This window comes from Euleptes europaea, chromosome 7 (genome assembly GCF_029931775.1).
Source record: "Euleptes europaea isolate rEulEur1 chromosome 7, rEulEur1.hap1, whole genome shotgun sequence".
Taxonomy (NCBI): Eukaryota; Metazoa; Chordata; class Lepidosauria; order Squamata; family Sphaerodactylidae; genus Euleptes; species Euleptes europaea.
The window spans coordinates 38,816,630-38,843,372 of NC_079318.1; the positions used below are offsets into that span (position 1 = coordinate 38,816,630).

The following is a 26,743-nucleotide window of genomic DNA, read 5'->3' on the forward strand; positions in this document are numbered from 1 at the left end:
TAAGCCAATTTGTGAGTGGTTTGTTTTGTGAAGATAATGGCCATTCTTGCAGTGACTGTATTTTTTTAGAATCGTTAGCAAAAGGGATTTCATTTTTAATACTGTATGTATTATTTCAGAATATTCACAATTAAATATTGGGCTGCTGTCCATCTGGAATAAGTAGCCCAGTTCATAGATAACAGAGAATCCCTGTTAATACACATTCCCCCCTCTTCCTGAAAGAAATTATCTCTCCCTCCTTAACCAGGGCTGTAGAACCATTGGGATGACTACAGTTAGCATTAACCAGGATTCTTTAAACTTAGTACTTGGAACTCAGTCTACCCTATAATGTCAGAAACCTGTTTAAACAGAAACCTGGTTAACTATAACTGTGATTAATAATAATGCGAACAAACTGTATAAGAGGGAGAGGTGCTGCGGGGGGAAAATGAGTTCCTGGGATTGCTTACCCATACCCACAATTAATAGAATTTTGTTTGCTCTGGCCAATGACTATTTTTAAAGCTTAGGCAAACATTTTGCAAAGACACAGACAGTGTGCAAGGCTAGTTCACTCCCATTTATCCAAAACCGTAGAAAGATGTTTTAGTCAGCTTATCCACACAAAGAGATGTATAGCATGGTGGACTGCACATTTCCCCCCCTACACATAGTGAGATCTTTTGCCTGTGCTAAACAGCAACTTATTCTTGGATTGAGACAACAGTTTTCTTAGTTTTCTTAGGCAGCAGGAGGTCTATAACTGGGAACTCTGCCCACTCCAACCAGGGGCTGTCTTAGCCAATGGACAACACAGGCAGCTGCTCTGGGCTCCATGCTGGAGGAATGCCCACACATGCCCCCACCACTGCCACTTGCTTCCATCCTATTGGGGGTTTGTGCTGCCCATGCAGCAACAGCCCCTAAGATACAACCGATCCAGGCTTGGGCAGTCAGCTTTCAGCAATGGCCCCCACCCATCTCCCATGGTGTGAGGGTGTCCTGTTGCTTGCACCTGGTGGGGAGGCTAGGGTGTTGCAGTGATTCTGGGGCCCCTTAATAGACCTCTGTCCAGGGCCCCAGAACCACTAAGGCCACCCCTGACTCTAGTTTACTGGAAGCAGAGGCTCAGCGGTGAATACAGGCAGAGTGAGATGAAACTACCATCTTTGCCTGGATAAAAGTAAAAAAAAAAAAACAACTTTGATAAGCATGCACCACTGAATGAAAGTATTAAATGAACTACATAATTTACAATACTAAAACATGCAAGTTACTTCAAATAGTTTGAGTAAAACTCTTGCGAATCCTTTGTTTTTATTTGTAGAATCCTGGCTATGCTGGACGCCAGGAACTGCCAGAAAATCTGAAAATTCAATTTAGAACCGTTGCTATGATGGTTCCGGACAGACAGGTAGTTTATCATTATGTTGTAGAAAATCCATTAAGTTTGGAATTATTGTGCAACATTGTTTCTTTAAAGCTCATGCGGTTTACTTTTTAAAAAAACTCACTTCTCAAAATGTACATGAAATTCTTAATACTGTAGTATTCCATTTCAGATAATCATGAGAGTGAAACTTGCAAGCTGTGGCTTTATTGAAAACGTTATATTGGCTCAGAAATTCTTTGTTCTTTATAAGCTTTGTGAAGAGCAGCTTACTAAGCAGGTAATCTTATAGCACTATTACATCTTTGTAGCAATAGAGACTGCAGGTGCGTCCATAGGTTGTAGAGAGCAGTGACAACAGAATGGGGCATTTTTCACGGTAGATTTTGCTTCTGTTTTGCCACAGACTAAAAAAAAACACGATTTAAATGTTTCTTTTCATGGCCGCGATTTATCCCTGTCAATCTTGATGTAGTTTTGGTTTTTCATGGGAACAAAGCCCGCTGTATTTGACAACGGTTTGGTCTGTCCCTTTTGCAGGAGGCCTCCCCTTCCAACAGGCTCATTGTTTATGCCTGCCCCCAGCTCAGCCCCAACTCCGCTCAGCAGATTACCTCGTGTGGTTCACCAGCCCCAGCGCAAAAAACAAGCACCAGCCCCTCTGGTCTCCTCCATTTTTTTCCACCCTCGCTCTGTTCTGCTTTTGGAACAGTCAGATTCCAAATTGGGGGGGGGGGCAAGGCAGCGCTTTCCTCAAAGCTTCCCTCTATTTTCTATAGGTGTGGAACCCATTGCCCTTTAATGATAGACAGGATTGGGGGAGGGGCAAGGAATCCATGTGCCCAGAGAAGTGTTTAGCTGAAAGTGGGAATGGCAGGGGGAGGAGAGGAAAGAAGGCTCCTGGCTTGTGCGCCGGCCATGGTCCGGCCACATTGCATCGTGAGAGACAGGAGGGCTCCTAGCTTGCGCACCAGCCCCGATCCAGCCAGTGTGCATGGCAGGGGAGGGGGAGAGGAAAGAAGGCCCCTGGATTGCGTGCCGGCCATGATCTGGCCACATTGCATCGTGAGAGACAGGAGGGCTTCTAGCTTGCACGCCAGCCCCGATCCAGCGAGTGTGCATGGCAGGGGGGGGGAGAGGAAAGAAGGCCCCTGGATTGCGCACCGGCCATGATCCGGCCACAGTGCATCGAGAGAGAGGAGGGAGATAAGAGCAGGCTGGCCGCCCCTCTTCAGAAGAGTGATGGGAGGGAGTTTTGCCTTGGGTTTTCCGCTCTCAGGATGCACATTTTCCCCATCTGATTTCTCAAAAATCCCCCCTCCCCTCTGGGGCAGAGGGGCCAACAGCCCCTTCCCTTGAACATCCCCCCACGGGTCCAGCTGCCCTAGACTGAGCTGCCACCACCACCCCCAGCGCGCGAGGAGCACATGGCGTGGCCCCGCCGGTCTCCCCCTGGAGCCGTCTGTCTGACGACCCCCTGGGCTTGGAGGTGTGGGCCCAGCTCCAAGGCCCATCCCGGGCGAGGAGCGGGGAAGGCGTGTGGGGATGGAGGGAGAGAAGTGCCAGGATTCTAGGCAGGCAGGCAGGCAGCAAAAGGGGCGGTATTCTTGTCCGAGCGCGAAACTCCCCCAGCCAATCACCGTTCTTGGGGGAGGAGAAAGGAGACGTCCTGGGGAGCGAAGCAAACGTTTTTTCATGGGCATCCAAGCAACAAAACATGCGTCCACAGGAAAGATTGTCTCAAAAGTGGTTTGGATTGCCTCTCTTTTAACCCGGCTTATTTTGCTCAGTGGGGGAAAATACGGATCTGCAGTGAATAACCAAAATTTGACTCCGACGCAAATCAGCGTCGAAACAGCAGCAAATCTCCCTGAAAAATACCCCAATGGCTCAGATCAGCAAGCAAGCCAAAGACCTTTATAGGAACTCTGAAGTATCACCTGATGTGTTCTGGCTATATGTATAAAGAGGGTTGCTTGCTCGGTATATTTCATCTCCCCACAGTTCCTTTGATTGATCAAACTGTACAGCGATATCTGACAATTCCCAGATTCCAGATCCTTGTGGGTTTGAATAATGGTACTACTACATTATTGATGGGCAATTCCCCCTGAGCTTGCCCCCCCCCATAACTGCTTCTTGTGAGCATTCCTGTCAAAGGCTTCAAAAAGTTCAAGGGATTTTTTTATTGCTCCACAAAGACAATAAACAAAGCACTATTCACAAAGCTCCCCTGTCCTGCTGTTTCCTTCTTTTTAAAAACAAAACATTTACAAAGGAGGGGGGAGACTATCAGTATAGAAAGGTTTCTCAACCCTTTGGGGCCCATTTTTCTTGTGTTGATAATCTACGTGCTGGGGGGATGGGAATTATAGTTTCCTTTGCTGAGAATGATAGTGGGGTAATGGTGAAGGTGAGCCGTATTATGGATCCAAAATTGGGTGAAGCTTTTTGAACTGGGGTGTGGGGGGAGCACATTAATTGCTCCTGCAGTTAGAAGTACATTGTTATCTCTAGATTTTATAGATCAGGTTTTGGGCTTTGTCTGTAACTAAATTTTTAACATACAATTTGTAACATTTAAACATACGATAAATAAGGAGCAGCTCTGGCTTTTCATGCACACTGCATATTTCTGGGCTATGTGATTGTGTCAAGATTACAAGTCTGTCAGATAGTTTGACAGGTGCAGGATAGATCAGTGAGATCTAAGGATGATGTAATCAGCCTGGAAAGTACCTGGGGAGCTAGAGAAAGCTGGCCTGATCCAGTTAGAGCCAGGTGGCTGATGCAATGCAGTAGCAATACCAGGATAATTGGATATCTACTGTGATTGGTGGCTGCAACCACCAGGTGTATATAATGAAGTGAGACTGCAGTTCTATGCGGGATGTTATGAGCGGAGAGTGTGAAAGGAGTATCCGTATATATTTCTGCACTGTACAAATAAACTACACTTTTTCTATGTGGCCGTGGACTTTCTGATGGGTATCCTGGACAAGACTGCTAATCCGCTTGGCTTCCGCGTCAGGGCTCTGGGCCCAGCTCCTCTACGTTACAGGAGTGTTTCTGCTACACTGCGCAGGTTTTATGTGTGGTGGTAGTTAAGCAGAGTCCAGGATTTTCAGAGGCTACTGGAGAAGTGACGGCTGTGTGTGAGTAATAATGGCACAACAATCATTTATCCCGGTGGATAAACTCACCTCAGAGAATTACCACGTTTGGTCTGTGAGGTTGGAGCAGTATCTGAAAAGGGAGGATTTATGGGATGCTGTGGAAAGACTCCCTACTACAGCAGCCGAGATTGCCAAGGACATAAAAGCCCTTGCCAATATCACCTTGACGGTGGGAGATGACCAGCTTATTTTTGTGGTTGGCAAAGAGCATGCAAAGTTGGCATGGGATAGTCTGCGAGCAGTGTATCTCCGGGACTCAGCAGGCACACTGCTAGCACTAATGAGGCGTCTTTATAGATGCCATAAATCACTGCACACGCCGGCCGCAGCCCACTTGAAGACCCTAGCAGAGTTGTTTAGACAGCTGGAGTTGAGGGGGAAAGTTATATCTGCGGAGGACCGGGTGTATTTGCTTTTGAGTTCTCTGGATGCAACCTTTGATGTTTTAGTAACCTCGCTGGAGAGCCTGGCAGCAGGGCAATTAACCTATGAATACTTGACTGGACGAATTCTGGAAGAAGAGGAACGACGGGAGGAGGGACGTAAGCAGAAGACAGCAGCCCAGCTGAGATACACCCCCGAGGTTAAATCAACGAATCGCCCATCTGCCGAGACCTCAGCCCCCCAGCGCGTTTTTCATCACAGGCAGAGAGACTGGATAGAGTCTATGCCGAGGACTGCAGCCGAGCTGTTTAGACAAGCCCGAGACGGGCAAGAGGTCTACTCAGCGCAGAGCCAGTGGCAGCAGCAGAGGGGAGGCGACGGAAGGCAGAGTAGGAGCTACAAGCAAGATGAGGAATGCGTGATGTTTGTCAGAAAGTGTTTTCTCTGTGGGTCCTCACAACATTTGAAAAGACATTGTCCCCAGTTGGCCAGGAATAAGCAACCAAAGAGACAGTCAGTGAATGGAACTTACACTGCTGTTGTGCTGGCAGAGGCTGGAGACAAAGAGAACATTTGGCTCTTGGACAGTGGGGCAAGTACATGTTTTGTTAACAAAGCTTCCATGTTGGTTAACCAAAAGCAGTCTGCTAAGTCTTATGCAAGTCTAGCAGATGGGAGACACTTAAAGGTACACTCTGAAGGGGAGGTGTTTTTCCCAGAGTTAAAACATAAGTTTCAAAATGTACTTTGTGTGCCTGAGTTACAGCATAGTTTGCTAAGTGTTTCTGTGCTGGCTAAGACTGGTTTTAAGGTGCAGTTTGAAGGAAACACCTGCCAGATAAGCCAGGGGGAGGTTGTAATGTTAGAAGGGCACTTGCAAAAGGATGTCTATGTGGTGCATAGAAGGACAGGAGAAACTTCTATGGTAGTGAAGTCTGTGAATAAAAATCCACATAATGAGTGCATACACCTTCTACATAGGCGTTTTGGCCACGCCTCCTTTTCCATTCTAAAGTGTGTTAGGGAAGGATGACATTAAGTTGAATGGGTGTAATTCTTTCCTAGATTGCACTGTCTGCAAATCTGTTAAAAGCAGATGTAGTCCAGTGGCTAAGGTAAGCCAAAGGGTGGCAAGCAGACCTCTGCAAATTGCTCATTTAGATCTCTGTGGTCCATTTCCTGAGAGTGTGTCTAAGAACCGGTACGCTTTATGTATTGTGGATGATTTTACTCGTTATGGCTGGGTGTATCTGCTGAAGCAGAAAAGTGAGGCATGTCAAACCATCAAGTATTGGATTAAAAGGATGGAAAGGCAGCTAGACCTCAAGGTATCCAGTATACAATCTGACGGAGGCGGTGAATTTGTCTCTAGTGCATTTACCAAGTGGTTAGAAAGCAAGGGAATTGAGCACAGATTGGCTAATCCCTGTGTTCCTCAGGAGAATGGTGTGGCTGAGAGGAGGATTGGTTATCTAAAGTCAATGTTGCAAGCTTTGATAGAGGATAATCCGCTTGGCTTCCGCGTCAGATTGGTAGCTATAGATAAGCACCTATACTGTATTTATTGAGAAGGAAGAAGTTGCTTATCCCCAACCATCCCCCTGAAGATCAGTTCTGGACTTAACAAAGAGGAACCAGACTCTGGAAAGCTCGCCATTGGGTAGTTTGCTGGTTTCTTCTTCTTCCTCCTCTCTTTTGAGAACATGAGTGATTGATAAATTACTTTCATGACCACTTTCATTTGTACTGCAGGAATGAGAACTGACCTCTGATATAATTTTACTATAAAGAAGTGATACTTCAAATATATAACCTGCTGTTTCTTGACAATTGTGCTACCTGCTTTTATTACTATGTGCTAATCTGTTTTCTGTGATGAGGCAACTTGTTCAGTGTCTGTTTCTCAGTAACATCAATTTATTTCTCGATGCAGTTAAGTGTAACTTGACAGTGTGTCTTCAGCGTTAATCTTTATTGGTTCTCATATGTACATCATGCAAAGTATTCCTCAGATGGAGCAAACCAAAACTAATCAGTTTGGAGGATTAGATTTGTAATATTTATATATGAGAAAATATCTGTATTAGCATTATATCTTTTTGAAATAGAAAGTACTATAATTCACTGATACACTTAATTGTTTTGAATGCTCTCAATTTCCCTGTTTTGCAATATATAAATATTATGGTTCAGCATACAATGGGCCTGTCATTATGGAAGCAATATATCTAAATGACTCCCAGAACCGATAAACTTCTTTGGTTTTCATTTTTAGGTTCATTATGACTTTGGCTTGAGAAATATCCTTTCAGTGTTGAGAACTCTTGGATCTCAGAAAAGAGCCAGACCAGATGACAGTGAATTGAGTACAGTCATGAGAGGACTAAGGGATATGAATCTGTCGAAACTTGTAAGACTCAAATATTTGTGTTTCATATATTGTTAGAGAGAGATCTGATCAGCTGGTGGCTTTTCTGTTTTCAGTGGAATTCTTCCATTCCACCCCCCACACACATTTTTTTTGTTTCTTATTCTCAGAAGACCAAGTGGAACCTGACACTAGCACCATTTTAAATCTGCATACCTGCTTTCACAGAGGATCTTTACAAGATAAGGCCTTAAGATCATAAAAAGGATACATAAAAAAAGAGGGGGGGAATCCTGATGGAACTCAACCAAAATTCTGATACAATGAGGATACATACACGCTCCCACCTTTATCATAGAATATGACAAAACAGTTCTGGAGAGCTTGATAGCTTGCATAAATGTTATTTTGGTTGGTCCTAATAAAAAGGGTTACACAAGTTTTGTTTTTAGATTTTGCTTTGAGCCAGTGCAGCTGCCTTTAAACTCTGTCCTTTTTTAAGGATACTGCATGAATGCAATTACAGTTAACAAGTCTTTTCAATTATCCAATGTTTGCAGTTTCACAGTGTTTTTTTCCTGTTGCTTTGTCTGGACCAGTGCATGATCGCATGAAGAGAAGTACAGTTGTACATCAACTGGTACAGTTGTCATCAACAGATTTGTGGCATCAGGCATTTATTTTGTCCCTTTGTGTAAAATACAGCCTTAAAAGCCTCTTGTTATAAGCTGCTGGTTCTAGATAGAGGCCATGCTGTTCAGGCTGTTAGGCATCTGGAGTGAGGCTCACAATATGTACTTCCATATCTATCTTTGGCTAATGGAGCAGAAAATTGGTGAGCAGGGCAAAATCCCTTTTTCTAATGTTTTTGTCAACATGACGACGCTATAGAAAGGCAATCCAGTAAAAAGGTAGACTGTTCCTTTGGACAAATGCAAACAAAGAAAGCTCCATTCCGAGATCAACGACACTGAAACAACTTGCGAACAATTGTTATATCTGCAAATGTATTGGTATTAGTAGTTAATTCAAAAATAATGCACATTTCAACATATTATAAAGCATATTTTTTATTTTTTAGGTAGATGAAGATGAACCCCTATTTCTTAGTCTTATCAATGACCTCTTTCCTGGGTTAGTGCTGGACAGCAATACATACGTTGAACTTCAAGCAGCTGTTGCAAATCAGGTTGAAGAGGCTGGATTGATTAATCACCCACCTTGGAATCTTAAGCTTGTACAGGTATAGCATAATACATCTTATTAGAAGAAGGCAAAAGAACATGAACTAAGCCAATTAGTAAAATTTTACAATGGGAACTTTAGCACTAAACATTTCCCATACTGTCTAGTCATTTGAACCATGTTATGCAATTGTCTCTGATGGGGGGGGGGGAATTCAGGTGTAACATTATGTACCTTGAAGTGTGCATATAACTATGAATACATAATCCTAGTGTAACACCCAATATAAGAAGACTAATGAACCCAATGGCTATTGTACTGTTTCCCACCCCCACCCCCCTTTAGTTGTATGAAACTTCCAAAGTGCGCCATGGGTTGATGACCCTCGGGCCCAGTGGCTCTGGAAAAACGATTGTTATAACTATACTGATGAGAGCCATGACGGAATGTGGATATCCTCACAGAGAAATGCGTATGAACCCTAAAGCTATTACCGCCCCTCAGATGTTTGGCAAACTGGATACAGCGACTAATGATTGGACAGATGGAATCTTTTCCACACTGTGGAGAAAAACTCTAAAAGCTAAAAAAGGTATGCCAAATAGAGCGCATTCTACAGGATATAATTACACCATATTGGTAGTCTGTTGAAATGGATCTACTGTTTGCAGATTATTAACTTCTCTCTCTTGTAAAGGAGACAAACCCTGAATATAAAATACTTGTAACTTGAGTTTTTTTTTAAAATGAAGTGTGGTTAGAAAATAAGTACTACTAGCTGAATGATAGCATACAGTTATACAGATTTAAGATTTGAGACTTGTTGATTTTAATAGGGTTTAAAGTGATGTGTCCTCTGTGTGCAGTTCAGAGCTACCAAGAGCCTAAACACACAGGGAGAATACTTCTGTGATGTTGTTTTAGCTGGCCTATGTCATATACAGCAATAGATGAGTGAATACATATTTGAAAGCTGCACTGTATAAAAGTGCTTTTATGTACAAAATGAACATGTCAGGGTGAAGGCTGGATTAGAACCTTGCACCATATGATTCCTCTGATTGTCTGTTTGACATGCTAAATTCACTTGAATTCCACTGAAATAGAGCCCCAGTTTGATGAACTGTCTTCTGTTTGAGGACACGTTAAAAAAATTCTTTCTTTCTTTCTTTCTTTCTTTCTTTCTTTCTTTCTTTCTTTCTTTCTTTCTTTCTTTCTTTCTTTCTTTCTTTCTTTCTTTCTTTCTTTCTTTCTTTCTTTCTTTCTTTCTTTCTTTCTCCAAAAATCCAAAGTAACAAGCAAATATTTCTTACAAATTAGTGAGGGCCGGCCAGTGGGAGGGACCTTGCAGTTTCTTCCCCCATCTTTTGTAAAATGGCCATTGGCTAATAGTGTAACAGATAGCCACTGAGCTGGGCAGGCCTGTTAATCCACAGCTGAAACCAAACTCTGGTATAATGGACAGGTTTAATTTGTTTCTGTTAAACTGTTCAGTCTGTCTTCTTACTAGTTAAATGTTACCCGCTGGGATGATAAAGAACACAGGTTAAAATGGCCAATGGAAAGGGCTACATTTCTGCTGAACTGCAGGTAGCGGAACTGGCTGGTTGTGGATGGCATCCAAGAGGGAAGGGGCCACGTGGCAGCTGGCCAGGCAAGCTTGATGGAAGGAGCTGCCATCTCTCTCCCTCCCCTGCAGAACTACGGGAAGCCTGACAACAGCTTTTTATCTGTTTGTTTTGCAATTGTATGCCCACTGTGTAATCCCTACCTCTTCATTTCCAGGAGAGAATATTTTCCTAGTTCTAGATGGCCCTGTAGATGCCATTTGGATTGAAAATCTGAATTCAGTGCTGGACGATAATAAGACCCTCACTTTAGCAAATGGTGATCGGATTCCCATGTCTCCTACTTGCAAGCTGCTGTTTGAAGTTCATAACATTGAAAATGCTTCTCCTGCTACAGTTTCTAGAATGGGTATGGTATATATCAGTTCTTCTGCCTTGAGCTGGAGGCCAATATTGCAGGTACATTTAACCGTGAGGGCTGCTTAATTTTTTTAAAAAAATAACAATTATTGGAGGTTTTTTTATACTTACCAATTTTCTGCCTATTTAAAGGGTTGGCTAAAGACACGCACTCCACAAGAAGCTGATGTGCTGTTGGGCTTGTATGATAAAGTGTTTGAAGCAGCGTATACATACATGAAAGTAAACCTTACCCCAAAAATGGAGCTCCTGGAATGTAACTACATTATGCAGGTATATCAGTTACTGCGGTATCAATCCTTAGAATATTTTTTTTTTAGAAACAAACATAGAAATCATGCTTTCTTGACAAACTGTGAACAACAGTAGACATCTTTAATCAAAATCTGACATTTCTTTGTAGAGGAACGGTACATTATTTTCACCAGCCTTTGATTTCACTGAATATCACATTTCAATTTTGTTAACCAAATTAATCATGTGTAATTTTTTTTCCTTTTAAAACATTTCCAGTCCATTAACCTTTTGGAAGGTTTGATACCTTCAAAGGAAGAAGGAGGTATATCATGTTTGGGACATCTTCATAAGCTGTTCGTGTTTGGCCTGATGTGGAGTTTAGGCTCCCTTCTTGAACTGGAAAGCAGGGATAAGTTGGAAGCCTTTTTGAGAAGTCACGAAAGCAAAATTGATTTGCCGCGTATTCCTAAAGACACCATACAAACAATGTATGAGTTTTATGTCAGTGATTGTGGTAAGTCAAAAAGCACTGTGATTCTTATTATTACTTAAGAATAGATTCTTAATCACTACTACTGGAGATGTCCTTTCGTTATGTTCCTAAACACATTTATATAGAAATACCTTCCGTTGATCCCACTGGAAATTCCAAATAAATATATTTGAGTTAACATACAAGTTTTCAGTATCAGAATAATGATTTATGCTCTGTAAGTATCTCTGATAAGAAGGATCTATCATTGAACTCATCTCTAAATAATGCATCACTGTTTATTTGAATGACTTCGGTACAACTTACATTAACTTTTATTACTGGAGGAAATGGTTGTATTAAGATGTAAACACTTAAAGTTAGCCTAAGTTGTGCATAGGCCATTCAGATAAATAATTGTTAATGGTGACCAATTAATCCACTTATCTTAGTTTACCTATATCGTGTTTATCATGTTTGAATTTTGCACATAAGGCATAGCTTTAAGAAGAAGCAGATCTAGGGAACACGGTGCCCCATTTCTGCTCTTATCTTTTTTCATTCTCCCTTATAGCCATACTCAGTGGTGGCCGATAATGCTTTACAATACATTGTTCAGTGACTGCATGCCCAGTGATTTTGTCTTCCTGTAGCCCTGACCTGGATGGCCCAGGCTAGCCTGATCTTGTCAGATCGCAGAAGCTAAGCAGGGTCAGCCCTGGTTAGTATTTGGATGGGAGACCACCAAGGAATACCAGGGGAAGGCACTGGCAAACCACCTCTGTTAGTCTCTTGCCATGAAAACCCCAAAAGGGGTCGCCATAAGTCGGCTGCGACTTGAAGGCACTTTACACACACACACACACACAATTCTAAGGAGCCCCATGGTGCAGAGTGGTAAGCTGCAGTACTGCAGTCCAAGCCCTGCTCACAACCTGAGTTTGATACCAACGGAAGTTGGTTTCAGGTAGCTGGCTCAAGGTTGACTCAGCCTTCCATCCTTCCGAGGTTGGTCAAATGAGTACCCAGCTTGCTGGGGGTAAAGGGAAGATGACTGGGGAAGGCACTGGCAAACCACCCCGTAAACAAAGTCTGCCTAGTAAATGCCAGGATGTAACGTCACCCCATGGGTCAGGAATGACCCGGTGCTTGCACAGGGGACCTTTACCTTTTAATTCTGACTCTGCCAGTCTGTATTTTTGATGCCTTGGTCTGATGTCAGATTCCTTGAATTCATCAAGGCCTTTTATGTAGATGCAACAAGTTTTATGATGCTTCCCAAATACTTACAATGCAATCCTATGCAGAGTTACTCCAGTCTAAACCCATTGAAATGAATGGGCTTAGACTGGAGTAACACTCTTTAGGATTGCACTGTTAGAGTAGTAAAGATACTCGTTGGAGAAAGGAAAATAATTCAGCCTCTCCCACCATTATTTTGTTTCCTTTAGGAGACTGGGAGCACTGGAATAAAAAAGTTCAGGAATATATTTATCCAACAGACAGTATTCCTGAGTATTCATCTATTCTGGTTCCAAATGTTGATAATGTTAGGACACAGTTTTTAATGGATACCATAGCAAAACAACACAAAGTAAGTGCATGATTTCTGGGAAAAGGGAGATTAAGGTAATACTTTTCTATACCAGCATGCCTGAGTTATCCCAGTTTTTCTTTATTTTTCTGTGCCTCAAATGAACACTACTTGCGCAAACTGTTTTTTGACACACCTTTTAGTAATCTGCCTCTACATTTCTAAGAGTTAGATAAGATTTTCTTACAACACCTTGAAATGCGAACTTGACCAAACAGAAATTCTATTTAAGCATCCAAGATTCTTGATTAAAAAATGCTTGGATCTAGTCCTGCATGGATGATGATCTGGTCTGACAATTATCATTCAAAAGGCAAAGGACCAGACTGGTACTGTCAGTCCTAGATGATTCCTTTCTAAGCACCATATGTATATAGTTTTCCAATAAAGGCTTTGGCAAGAGCTGAAATTTTAATAATATTTGAACATATTTATCTGAACAAATACTACAATGGCTACATGAAGACTGGTAATTGTTTGCAGTGATATACATTTGTTATACCTCATGACTGCATGATAATAATGATCATAAAATATTGCAGGCAGTGTTGCTCATTGGTGAACAAGGAACTGCAAAAACTGTAATGATTAAAGGCTATTTAAAAAAATATGATCCTGAAGAACATTTATCAAAAAGTTTAAATTTTTCCTCAGCAACAGAACCTGGCATGTTTCAGGTAAACTATGTCTTTTCACCAATTCCCTATGATGATGCTTGTACTAATATTTGTATTTTTTGAAATAATCCAGTATAAATCCTAGGTTTTTAAAATTATTTTTTAATTTAAAATTTTCAAAAACATACAAACACACAAACATCACAATCACAATCATTCAAATACACACAGAGTGAACAATCTTTCAGAGATTGTTATACCTAAATCCTTTGTCCATATTTCCACTACTTTCCGGGCTATCTATCAAAGCGATACTAATACTTGATGCTTAATACAATTCATATTTCCCATTCTACACTTCACTTTTATTCTTCGTTTGCTGCTCTAAACTTAATTATTTCATATACACAATGTTTCTGCTACCTTAATATTGATATTTTTATATTTATTACCATGCCTCCACCCTTCTTTACTAAATTCTAATTTCTACTTTATATAATCAAAATAAAATGCCCATTTCTTCTGGAATTCTTCCATTGTTCTGCCATTCACCAAGTTGGATAATTTGGCCATCACTGCATATTCTGCCATTTTGTTTTGCCATTTCTCCAATTCTGGAATTTCTTTTTGTTTCCAGGTTGTTGCCAATACTAGTCTCCCTGCTGTTATCATATAGTTGAACAAGTCTCTCTGATCTATAAATCCTAGTTTTGTCTCAACTGTTTTCTTTTTTTTTTTAACATTACGTTTCAGTGATATTCATGCTCCTAAAATTTCAGGACTATTGCACCAATGTAATTGAAACAAAGTAAAGCACACTCATTTTAACCCTCTTCCACTTAAAAACCTGACTGTGTTGAGCTAATTACAGTAGACGTTATGGGGGGGGGCAATATAGCCCCACTCAGTCAAAGTAGGGGGGAAAGTCAATTGAATTAAAAAAATACTTCAGGTAAACATAAACAATTACACTTTACTCTGTTGAATCTTATGAGAAACCTCGTGGAAAGAGGTGATGGAGTGGGTCTTTCTTGCCTTCCCTTCCCCCAGCAGAGTCCCTTCCCCTGGCATCCTGAACATTCTTTATTGAAGACCAGGGGCTCCACCCCTTACACTGTAGCACAGTGCAACACTGAGGAGTGGGAATTGGGCAAAATCATCTTCTTTACCCTCTTCTGCTGCATAGACCATGCTCTACCACTGGGAGAAGAGGGAGGGGGTACAATATTGCCTGATTTCTCCTCCTCACTGCATCCCCCAAGAACCCCCCAAGTCTTACCAGAAGATTTTCAGGGTGTGCTGGGAGCAGCCAAGGGGAAACTGAATGTAGGAGAGATCTGTTCCTCCAGCTCCTTTTGCAACCTTTACATAGGTAGCAGCCTGCTGTTTTTTTCTATCGAAATATAAATCCAACATGAATATGACTGGGTTTGATAATACCTAACATTCTCCGTCTTTCAGGATAATTCCTATTTGCTTTGTATGAAGTTTGCAAGCAGCAGGGAGGTTGGAAGCTGCCATTTAGATGTTTGTTGGTCTTGACCATGTATGCCATTTGGAAGACGGGGAATATCTTTTGGGTGTACCCTTGAGGGCATTTAAAGGTTGCTTATAAGAACACTTTGCAAGGGCAATTCAGTTTGCCAAAATTGAATCCTAGCTCCCTGTGTAAACAGTTTTAGGCAAAAAGCAGCTAGCTGTCATAGTGACTAAGAAGGGATTTTTAACCTTTCAGTCATATAGGATATGTTCCTAACCCAACCATGCAAGAAAAAACAATGCTGAAGGGTGAACTACTCTATAAAGGATATGAAGGTAAATCAAATTTGAAAGTTGGTAACCAAAGTTTTTCACTTGTGGTATCATTCCCCCCCCCTACCAGAAATATATGTAGAGAAAAAGGAATTTTATGATAACAGATAAAATTCTGCTGTGCATTTAGAGCCAGTATGATTCCATAAGCCTTGGTATATAGAGCTTGGATTTCACATTCATTTGAACAGAGGTCAGTCACGCTGCAATTAGGTCCTAATTTTAACTTCTTTTTTAAAGAAAAATGGAGTTGGGGGAAAGAGCATGAACCAATGGGGAACAAGTCATCCCATGGTCCTTGAGGAATACAAAGTGGCATGGATGTGCAAAAAATGATTTTATTTTTTTTACACCTCTGGGGTAGCATACAACTGCATTGGTGGAAGATTAAGATGGAAAAATTTAACAGGGACTAGTAATTTACCTATATTTTCTTTTCTTGTTTTTGTGTTGGTTAACTGTTTAGAGGACGATAGAAAGTTATGTGGACAAACGGATGGGCAGTACGTATGGACCTCCGGGTGGCAGAAAAATGACTATATTCATTGATGATATTAACATGCCAATTATTAATGAATGGGGAGATCAGGTAAAGTTCAAGCATTTATACATATTACAACAGCTAAGCAGTGATTACCTCTACAGTTTTCAGTAGAAATATTTGAATTACAAGCTGTTGGGGAGACTTCATCCTCCTGAGTTAACAATAGTATTGCTTATTGATGAGCTTTTCCTTTATCTTTCTTTTATCCCTTAGAAGCTCCTTGATCCATTGATCTTGAGCAGCATATATCTAATATTTGAGGGATATAAGGACTGAAACAAAACTTGCCACTGACAATGTAGCCTTGGGATCCCTGTCACTTAGTAAAAAAGGCATTATGTCAGACAAAGAGGCATTAGATTTATATGTTAAAAGGGGAGAGATATAATGTGATTGAAGTTCCTCATAAAAGCGGCATTCCAAGAGGGCATGAGCTAATGAATCGATGGAGCCAGAAGAGCAAGGCCAGGTCCTGTCTTTTCAGTTATCAGTAGCCTGATTCTGTGGTCTGCTTTGCAAGGCAAAAGGACAGGAGGCAAGTATGAGTACAGCAAAAAGTGTTGCAGATTTTTGTGTTGTACCACTGCCACAAAATACTTAAAGGGTTGTGGTTGCATAGCAACTCCAGAATGTTTCACATAAATAGTAATCGTAAAAGGTAAACGGCAAATATTTAACATGTAGTTCTGTAATGTGAGAGGTACCTCACCAGTTCAGCTACGCTGTGCAAGGTTTTGAACATGGGTCACATTGTCCTTTTGAAACTTAATAAAATTCCAGTGTATACAAGAGACCTGTGAGCACATATGAGTGCATATAGATGTCCTGGACCCAGTGCAGTCCAGTATCTTGCTTTCTTTAGTCTATCATAAAACACAAAAAGGTATCTGTATTAATATCATATTATGTTATGAAGAATCGTATTATTGTACATGAATACCAAGTCATCTTTATGACTCTTAGTCTCATCTTGATATAAGATTTGGCCTAATCTAAACCAAAATAGTTTTGGTTCACTCAAATCTTGTTGATCTCAGTGGGACATAAGCGTACATAGATAGTCACAGCTGACGTATGGCGATCCCAAGGCAAGATACATTAAGAGGTGGTTTGCCATTGCTTGCCTCTGTGCCATGTCCCTGGTATTCCTTGGAAGTCTCCCATCATAATCCTTGTACTATGCCTTCTGTGTATGCTCTTAGTTAAATCAGCAGGTTTTTTAAACCTTTGCCACTTTCCTTGGTGATAAATGATTCCATTCTAAATTGCATAGGTGACAAATGAAATAGTGCGTCAAATGATGGAAATGGAAGGAATGTAGAGAAAAAGACGCTTAGGGCTGTTTAGCTTGGAAAGAAGGTCGCTAAGGGGAGACATGATAGAGGTCTATAAAATTACGCTTTGTTTAGAGAGAGTGGACAGGGAGATGTTTTTCTCCCTCTCCCATAAATCGAGAACTCGGGGTCATCTGTTGAAGCTGGAAGGTGACAGATTCAAAACAGATAAAAAGGAAGTATTTCTTCACACAACGCATAGTTAAATTGTGGAACTCCCTGCCCCAGGATGTGGTGATGGCTATGGACTATGCCTTATGTGTATGCTCTTAGTTAAATCAGCAGGGTTTTTTAAAAATCTTTGCCACTTTCTTTGGTGATAAATGATTCCATTCTAAATTGCATAGGTGACAAATGAAATAGTGCGTCAAATGATGGAAATGGAAGGAATGTACAGCTTGGATAAACCTGGAGATTTTACTACGATTGTTGATGTGCAGTTAATAGCTGCAATGATTCACCCAGGAGGAGGCCGAAATGATATCCCACAGCGGTTAAAGAGGCAATTTACTGTGTTTAACTGCACGCTGCCATCGAATGCATCCATAGACAAAATATTTGGTACCAAAGCTTATTTTGTGATTTCAAATTCAATGTATTATACAGAGTTCATCTGTGAAGCGTTAAAAACTTTTTCCTCTCCCTATTGTTAGTTCTGTACTACAAGGCAACTCCTGCCTATACATGTGTAAAATTTCCGTAAGGAATCAAACTGTTTCTTGCAAAACATATATCTCCATGTTAATTACCAGAATGAAATATCAATTTAATTGCTACTGACAATTCTAAAGCCCCCCCCCCACATAATGCACTCTATTTTTGTTGACTTCATTTATACTCCACATTTCTCTCTGACACTCAAGGTGCATTATATAATTAAAACAATGCAATAAGAAGAGTATAATACATACAACAAACACTGCAATAAAACTGAATTACAAAATAGAGAACAGTGCACTAAAACAGTATATTACATCCAACAAGTCAGGATTAATTCAATTCAATTCAATAACCTTTAATAGGCATAGTACGCAGCTCATACAGATTCTCACAATCGAAAACATATCACACAAATCCCTGATGGACAAACCAGGGCCCCTACAGAGTATACAATACAATTAAGTATAAAATATATAAAATGTACCATATTTTGGGATTAAACGAAAGGTTAAAATAAAGGATTAAAATAATCTAACTATCCAACGAGACTGTGATATAATAAGCAATGATAATCATGATCATTGACCAATCTCTAGAAACCACATCACATGTGATGTAGTCAGGATTACAGTCAGGAAAACAATGCAGTAAAATAGTATATGACATACAACAAACAATGGAATAAACCTGGGTTACAGGATTAGAGAATTTGCAATATAACAATACAGTATATACAATGAACAATGCAATGAAAACTGCCTAAAATTTCACAGACCCTATTCTATTGAGAAGGTGCAGAAAAGAGCAATCAAAATGATTAGGGGACTAGAGCAACTGTCCTATGGGGAGCGGTTAAGATGCTTAGGGCTGTTTAGTTTGGAAAGAAGGCGGCTAAGGGGAGACATGATAGAGGTCTATAAAATTATGCATGGTTTGGAGAGAGTGGACATGGAGACGTTTTTCTCCCTCTCCCATAATACTAGAACACGAAGTCATCTGTTGACGCTGGAGGGTGACAGATTCAAAACAGATAAAAGGAAGTATTTTTTCACACAACATATAGTTAAATTGTGGAACTCCCTGCCCCAGGATGTGGTGATGGCTGCCAACTTGGAAGGCTTTAAGAGAGGAGTGGACATATTCATGGAGGAAAGGGGTATTCATGGCTGTTAGTTAAATTGAATATTAGTCATGTTGCACACCTATTCTCTCCAGGACCAGAGGAGCATGCCTATTATATTAGGTGCTGTGGAACACAGGCAGGATCGTGCTGCTGCAGTCGTCTTGTTTGTGGGCTTCCTAGAGGCACCTGGTTGGCCACTGTGTGAACAGACTGCTGGACTTGATGGGCCTTGGTCTGATCCAGCAGGGCCTTTCTTATATTCTTATGTTCCCTTTTAAAAACATGTACAGCTCTATTCCCTGTATAAAAATTCTTTCCCAAACAATTCTGTTGTATACGTTCCGCAAAACGCTAGAAGAGGGGGAATCTGCCTGCAGTGGCGGACTGGCCATTGTGTCAGCTTGCCCAATGGCAAGTGGGCTCTGTGGGCCCCTGATGAAGTGGCCCTCCTTAAACATTAGACAATATGTTAAAAATAAAAATTAATAAAAAATAAATTATAGCCTTATAGTTTTTTTTAAAATGCTTTACATAAAGACTACTAGAAATTCCCACTGACCATGTTGCTACACAGGGGCCGTCACATTTTCAGTTGTGCTGGCCTTATTGTGTTGGAAGTTCCCCTGTCCAGTGCCCTTGCTTCAGGGTCTGTGTGGAGTCTGTACAATTGGGCCAGTGTGGTAAAAGGCGTCTTTTAAAAATTATTAAAATGTTAAGATTATTAACAATATTCTGTTCCTTTTCAGGTATAATTGGCTGTGGATACTTTCATGCATGTAGATCTTTTAAACCAGAAATATGCGATATGATCATTAAATTAGTATCAGCAGGCAGAATATTATGGCAATGGACTAAGGTACAAACTACAGAATATACAGAAATATAGACTATATATTCACAATTTGAAATATTTATAACAGAGGACAGAAATCTGCTATATACCCTTAGGTGCATGCCCAGAAGATTAATTTATGCTTTCAGTTTATTTTCATTTTTAAAAACGTGTATTTTTGCTGTTTTCAGGTTTTTTTGCCACCATTGGTATTTTGTTATTTTTAAAAATTGTTTATTGATTTTTCTTCTTCTGATTTTCTCCCCACATCCTTTGGGGAACCATTGCTGCTACTAGTAGCCAGGCCAGGCGCAGAGATCCTGTGTCCTTCAGTCTACCCAAAAGAAAATGTGTGTGTGTGTGTGTGTATGATGCCCATGATATTTTGGCACTGATTATATCTAAATAAAGAAGCCTAGGGACAAAAAATGGGAAAGCAGAGGTATGTATTGTTTTGCAAGTTTGAGTGCCCTTATTACTTTGTAGCTACCATGGAAACCTTCAACATGTTGTTTTTGCTTTAGGTGAAGATGCTTCCCACACCATCCAAATTCCATTACATCTTCAATCTTCGAGACCTTTCCAGAATTTGGCAAGGAATGTTAACTGTAAAAGCAGATGAATGTGCTAGTGTTGATACTCTTCTGGCACTATTTAAACATGAATGCACTAGAGTAATTGCTGACAGGTATGTTCCTTATATTGTTTACAGAAGAGTTAAGTAGGGCAAGGAGAAAGCCCATCACCATCCACATAGTCTCATTATGTAGCTCAGGCAGCCCCAGAGATGAACTGAGGAAAATCAGTACCAGAAAAAACCTGTTAGGTGAAAAACAAGCCTTCTTGTGAAAAAAAAAATCCTTTTCTCTTGCTCAAGCAAGTCTACAGCTGTGTCAATGCACATTCAACCAGCCATGTTTTGGGTTGTCCTGTATTGGTTTCAGAAGGAAATCCCCCGGGTATGACATTTGTAAATGCTTCCTTCCTGTAAGTACCAACTTTATGTGGTTAGGACCTGCCAGGTGGGTTTTTCATCTGCTGATCCCAAACTTTGGAATTTCCTCAGGAGATGGGAGTGGCACCATCACCTACAGCAATTCTGGAGCAAGTAGAAGGCATTTATTCTGGAAAACCTTAGAAAAATATTGATTTAAGAACAGTGTCTGTTGGCTGTATGGCACCTGATGTTTCATATACTGATTGTTTTCATTTGATTCTGGCTTCTAATTGAATTTTATTTATTATAATGTTTTGTTTACTAAATTGTTAGCCACCTTGGATGCCTCTAATGGCCAGCAGGTGACATAAAAACACAGAATTAATAAAAGCAGCATTCTAACAAAAAAGAGAAGTATAGAATGTAGTTTAGGAAACTGGTTTACAGGCAAAAGAACAAACCAGTTTGCCATTATACCCAGTTCAGACATCACAATTTAGTTCCAAACAAGGAGGGCATCAGTTTCCCAGCTGCACGTGGGAGAAAGAAGCAGGTGGGAGGAGGCAAGAGTGTAAGCCCAAGAACTTCTTGGCTCACAAATAAACCAAAGTTTGTTCATGAGGTCTGACTGCAACCATTTATTCAACAAGTTTCAACTGTTCATAATTCATGTACTCCTTCTCTGTAGCTAAGGAAAACTATTAGATACCCTGGATCTCCACTCTAGAGAAGCTTAGGAACAGTTGGGGGGAGAGACTACAAGGTACCCTGTCAAGAGTGTCTAATTAGGCTTCTCAACTGCCCAGTTATGGCAGGCAATCTACCGCTCTTTGCTGTTGTTGCCCACTGACTCTCAGCTGGTAGGCGGGCAGAAATAGGCAGGGTAAGAGAGGGGGCGTGACTGGCATCATCTACGTGATGACATCACTTACCCTATAAGCAGAAGTGCCTGGGTGAGGCTTTTCTTGCCCCCTCCTGTTCCTAAATCAGGCAGCCGGTTTTGCGCCCCCCACCGCTGCTCAACTGTTTGGCGGTGGTGAGGGCTTTCTCTTTCATTCTGCCGCATCTTCACGTCTTCCCTGGGTGCCCCAGCAGTGCGAGCTGCAGAGATAAGAAGAGTTAAAGAGAAAGCCCCTGCTGCCGCCAAACAGCTGAGCAGCAGCGAGGGGGGAGCATCTCTGCCATTCTGCCAGGGAGGTCGGGCAGAGCGGCAGAGGCACTCCCCCCACTGCTGCTCAGCTGTTTGGTGGGGCAGGGTTTTTCTCTTTAACTCTGCCTCATCTCTGCAGCTTCCCTGGAAGCCTTCTCTGCCGCTCTGCCCAACCTCCCTGCTTCCCAAGCAGCTTTCCACAGGAGGAAAGGCAGAAAAGGCTCGCACCGCTGGGGCACCCAGGGAAGCCGCAAAGTTGCTCCAGAACAAAAGAGAAAGCCCCTGCCACCACCAAACAGCTGAGCGGCGGGGGGGGGGGCAGCGAAACCTGGAGAGTGAGGAACAGGAGGGGCAGGAAAAGTCTCACCCTGGCACTTCCGCTTAAACAGTGAGTGATGTCATCGTATAGATGACGCTGGTCACCTCCCCCAACCCTGCCTCCCTAAATCTCCCGCCGGTTGCGAGGTGGGGCCTGGCAACCCTATGTCTAATCCAAGACCACCCATAGCTAAACAAAACAAATTACAAAAAACTGCTGTGACTCTTCACACCCTAGCTGGTAACCTGCCACCAGTCCCTTTCACTACTCAGTCTGCCAGAGACCAGGGGACAAGCCTCTGACCCTCCTGGGACAAAGATCAAGAAAATCACCCTTGTAAGGTAGGAAGCTTACAAGGCAAGTTTGATAACCAATAGCCAATAAAGGCCAAAGTATTAGATTCAAATTGAAGCCTTCTGAACTCAAAGCCACAAAATATGTTTAAAGTAGTTTATTAAAATGTTCTCTCCCAGTCCTGATGTCCTTGGGGCTGATTACCCTCAGTGGTATGCACAGCATCTGGGTTCCCATCTCCCTTGTCTAAGGCTCTGCAACTACCAACAACTTGCTGAGTTTCAGTAAAAGAAACTTGCCATCTTTATTAGGCCCCAGCCTGAACCATTGTTTGAATAGAACAAGAAACTAAATTAAGAGACCAGTTTCTTGACCTATCCTTTTAGGAGTGTCTGGGAAAACTAGGCTGAAGGGGGACCATCCTGAAGCTTTATTTTAGAGCAGCTTACTCCATGATAAGTTGCCCTGGAGTGGAGTCACTGCTTGCATTTGCTTCAGAAGTATCTGAGTTACTCCAGTCGAAGCTCATTAAATGAGCTTAGACTGGAGTAACTCTCCTTAGGAATGAACTGTAAGTCTGCCATAACATGAACGTCTTTACTGTTTGCCAAAAACAACAATGACCCTAAATTTCCCACTTTAAGATGCTATAAACAATAGGTTGTTTTATTACTATACATAACTGTAACTTGAATGTGACTTTGACGTCCCTCTCTTTTTCTTTATGATGTGTTGAAAAATTCTAGTCTTTCCTTCAGGTAAACAGAATAGCCTCTAAAGTTATTGACCCCATGTTTGAAAAACAGTGTTCATTGTAACCCACTTGTGTCTTACAGATTTGTGTGTGAAGATGATGAAATTTGGTTTGACAGAAACTTTACTAAGGCAATTGTTGAGCATGTTGATTCAGAATTAGTATCAGTTATCCAAGCAGAGCCATATTTTGTAGATTTTCTGCGAGATATGCCTGAACCAACTGGTGAAGAACCTGAAGATTTTGTGTTTGAAGCTCCCAAAGTTTATGAATTGGTATTTAATTAATTCATTCCTTACCTTTTCTTTTTCCTGATATTTGTCTAGGTAATAAAAACAATGTAATGTAAAACATACTACATGTACATAAAACAGAAAATGTATGCAGTGACTATTAAAATTATCCCTCATATTCCTCATTATGACTAGGGATGCCATGAATTTCTCATTGAACCTGTTCAGCAGTTTAACTCAACCTGTTTTATACTCTGACCATGAGTGTCAACAAATCAGGAATTTAATTTGCCTTGAGCAACTCAAACAGCTGACCAACAAATTTGCTGCTGCCGGTTGGTCAGAGGTTATGATCTGATTTTCTCCTGCCCCAAACTGAAACTTGGGCTGCAGAGAACAGGACTGATTTCCTTCTTTTCTCTACAGACCAAGCTGGGGTGGGAAGAAGAGATGGGAAATTAGTTGGGCTTTTGATCTCACACACCCGTCCCCCAAATTTGCTGTTATCTCAGCAAATCTAGGAAGCAGCAGTTTCCAGGATATGAGATCAGAAAAATCCAATTTCCATCAGCTGGGAATAGGCCCCTGATTCCCGATTCCCCCCTCTGGATACAGAGCAAAATTTCCCCAGAAAGAGACCAGAAGCCAACTCCCAGCTGATCCCTCAGAGTTGGCATCTGATGGCTGTAGGTAGCCTATTCCTATCAATAGACACAAACAAGTTGCAAACAGCCCATTGATAAATTGGCAACCTGATCAGCCGTGGTAAATGGGAAGTGAGTTGAATTAGCAGTTGTTTGAGCATCCCTAGTCCAGAGATACCTGCACACTTAGAAATTTATTGTATCACTTCTACAAGATTGGGAGGATTAGAAATTGTAGCAGCTGGGGGTGGGGTAGTAGTAGCCACTAGAATAAGCAATCAAGCATAACATTCAAAAAAACTAGTGCATACAGATGGTAAGAATGGGTTGCAGTGCTAGAGAAAGAGAACAAGATATCTGTGAAGCCAGTGTTGGGATCTGCTTATAGTATCCTACACTTCAGTGCCACAGTGCTGCTAGGGAAGAAAATTTCTTTGTCTGTCTTTAGAATAATATATTTCTAAGGAAGAATATGTAAACAGAATAAATTAGTAGAATTCTGTATGAGAAAGTTAATTTTTAGGAGTATACTATGCCAAAAATGTGTGATTTACTTTTATCCCCATTTTTATTATTATTCATTTATTCAATCCAGTTTTTAAATTCTCCTTATTCTTTCTTAGATTCCAAGCTTTGAATTTTTATGTGAAAAATTGCAGTTTTACCAGAAACAATACAATGAAGCTGTTAGAGGAGCATTCCTTGATTTGGTGTTTTTCAAAGATGCAATAACACATCTTGTTAAGGTTTGTGCTTTTATGTTTATCTTCATTTCAATTTGTATACCACTGAAAATCATTTCTGTAGATGAGTTATTCTGAAAGGAAATAATAGGTTAATCAAATAGGCATCTTAAGGCCTCCAGGTTCTATTATATACGTTTTCTAGTTTAAAGTGGATTGGAATCACCACACCTTAACTGCTTTATCAGAAGTAGAATTTTTACTGCACTTTAATTAAAGTCTAAGCTTATCAGAACTTGGGAGATAAGCAAGGCTGGTCACCATCAATACTGAAATGGGAGACCACCAAGGAAGACTGGAGTTGCTATGCAGAGGAGGGCAATGGCAAACTACTTCTTCTCATCTCTTGCTTTGAACTCCCTATGATTAAGGTCACTGTGAGTCAATTGTGACTTGATGGCACATTTCTTCTTTCTTAATTAAACTGATTTTATAGATAAAACACAATGACTGATTAGTTTTGTTAGTTTAGGGCTTACTTATGTGGTTTGTGTTGTTGGAAAAACACAACAGAATAATCTTCCATTTACATATAAGGTGGAGAAGTAAATTTTCAAAATTATGCTCTTGAGGTTATACTTGAGATTTGATTTTCTGATTAATAATAAAACATTAAGGTCATACAGCAAAACTTTAAGTGTCTTATTACAGGAGCTTTCTAATGCTACAAGCAAATGCTTTTCTAAATACATAGTTTCTGCAAAATGTGTGCCAGAATCAAATACCATATCAGAGATATAGTGGCAGTAATTTTTTTTTTTTAGTATGGAAAAGATTAATTAAATAATATATATTTTGGATTGCTTTTTATAACTTTTAAAAGATGTCTTTTCAAATGAGGCTTGTGATAATTATTTAATAAACCATTGGTTAATAAACCATTGGTTAACTAACGTTTTAACCCTATATAACTAGTTCAGCACACCACTGTCTTCTTTTTTTTCTTTTTCTTTTTTTGTAATTTAGATTTCACGAATAATTCGGACAGCATGTGGAAATGCTTTACTTGTAGGAGTTGGTGGGTCTGGAAAACAGAGTCTTTCAAGGCTGGCCTCTTTTATAGCTGGATACAAAATATTTCAAATAACTTTAACTAGGTGAGATTAATATATTTGAACAAGATTGTTGATTATTGTTTCAGCTGCAAAGCTAAAAGCTGCTGCTATATGTGAAGACACAACATCATATTTCCATCTTGCAGATCAGATGAATGACAGGCCTAGCCTGCTTATCAACAGGAAGATAAAAGTAAAAGGAAAGGAAAACCTATGCTGAACAATATGCAGACAATAAAGAAATCAGCCCGATGGTTCCATTTTTACTATACATACATTATAATCTAACTTCTATTTAAGTGCATATATGTGAACCCTAACTCACTAATATATATAAACAGGACACTGTCACACTTACTATACCTAGTTACATATGATAAACACGATTGTGGGCATAATCCTCCTTATCCCTGTTATATTTATGAATCTTATATGCTTTAATATTAGCTATATAGCTATTCAATTCCTATTCTAATGACCTAATTGTGTGTTGTAAAGTTCTTATGACATATTACTCTTTAGTTCCTCTTTACTAGTGGTCACCTCTAGTTTGACATTGTCTACCTCTACTATTGCCTGTTCTATTATGCCAGGACTCTTCCACAGCAGAAAAACCTTTTGCATCAGAGAAAGCTTTCTTGCATCGAAAGAGCATGCCATCATTAGTTGAGCAGAGAGTACTAGAATACAACATATAGTAACAATGTATAGTAGTGTACTGTTATGGAAGTATTCAATTGCAGATTGATCTGATTGGCAAGATTGTGTTTGCCTACTTGGGGCTAGAATCTGTACATACTCTGAACCTAGAGAAGCAAGAATAGTTATGTGTCTTTCACAACAACAGTGATTGTTGGATCCAAGTCTTAACCCACATTTACTGGGAAAATGTGAACGCTATCATCACAGCACT

General features: G+C 40.6%; 1 protein-coding gene across 1 annotated transcript in view; it reads left to right on the forward strand.

Moving 5' to 3' along the window:
• The window catches only part of DNAH8 (dynein axonemal heavy chain 8), a 158,727-nt gene that overhangs the window by 67,469 nt on the left and 64,515 nt on the right, over positions 1-26,743 (forward strand). Inside the window, exons 42-58 of the mRNA XM_056853358.1 lie at positions 1,313-1,399; positions 1,548-1,655; positions 7,211-7,345; positions 8,385-8,546; positions 8,834-9,080; positions 10,274-10,515; positions 10,609-10,749; positions 10,990-11,227; positions 12,637-12,779; positions 13,322-13,456; positions 15,675-15,797; positions 17,434-17,647; positions 19,616-19,725; positions 20,226-20,389; positions 23,238-23,430; positions 24,656-24,778; positions 25,742-25,872. Of these exons, the coding sequence (XP_056709336.1) occupies positions 1,313-1,399; positions 1,548-1,655; positions 7,211-7,345; positions 8,385-8,546; positions 8,834-9,080; positions 10,274-10,515; positions 10,609-10,749; positions 10,990-11,227; positions 12,637-12,779; positions 13,322-13,456; positions 15,675-15,797; positions 17,434-17,647; positions 19,616-19,725; positions 20,226-20,389; positions 23,238-23,430; positions 24,656-24,778; positions 25,742-25,872 (2,696 nt within the window). The remainder of the gene's footprint in view (positions 1-1,312; positions 1,400-1,547; positions 1,656-7,210; positions 7,346-8,384; positions 8,547-8,833; positions 9,081-10,273; positions 10,516-10,608; positions 10,750-10,989; positions 11,228-12,636; positions 12,780-13,321; positions 13,457-15,674; positions 15,798-17,433; positions 17,648-19,615; positions 19,726-20,225; positions 20,390-23,237; positions 23,431-24,655; positions 24,779-25,741; positions 25,873-26,743) is intronic.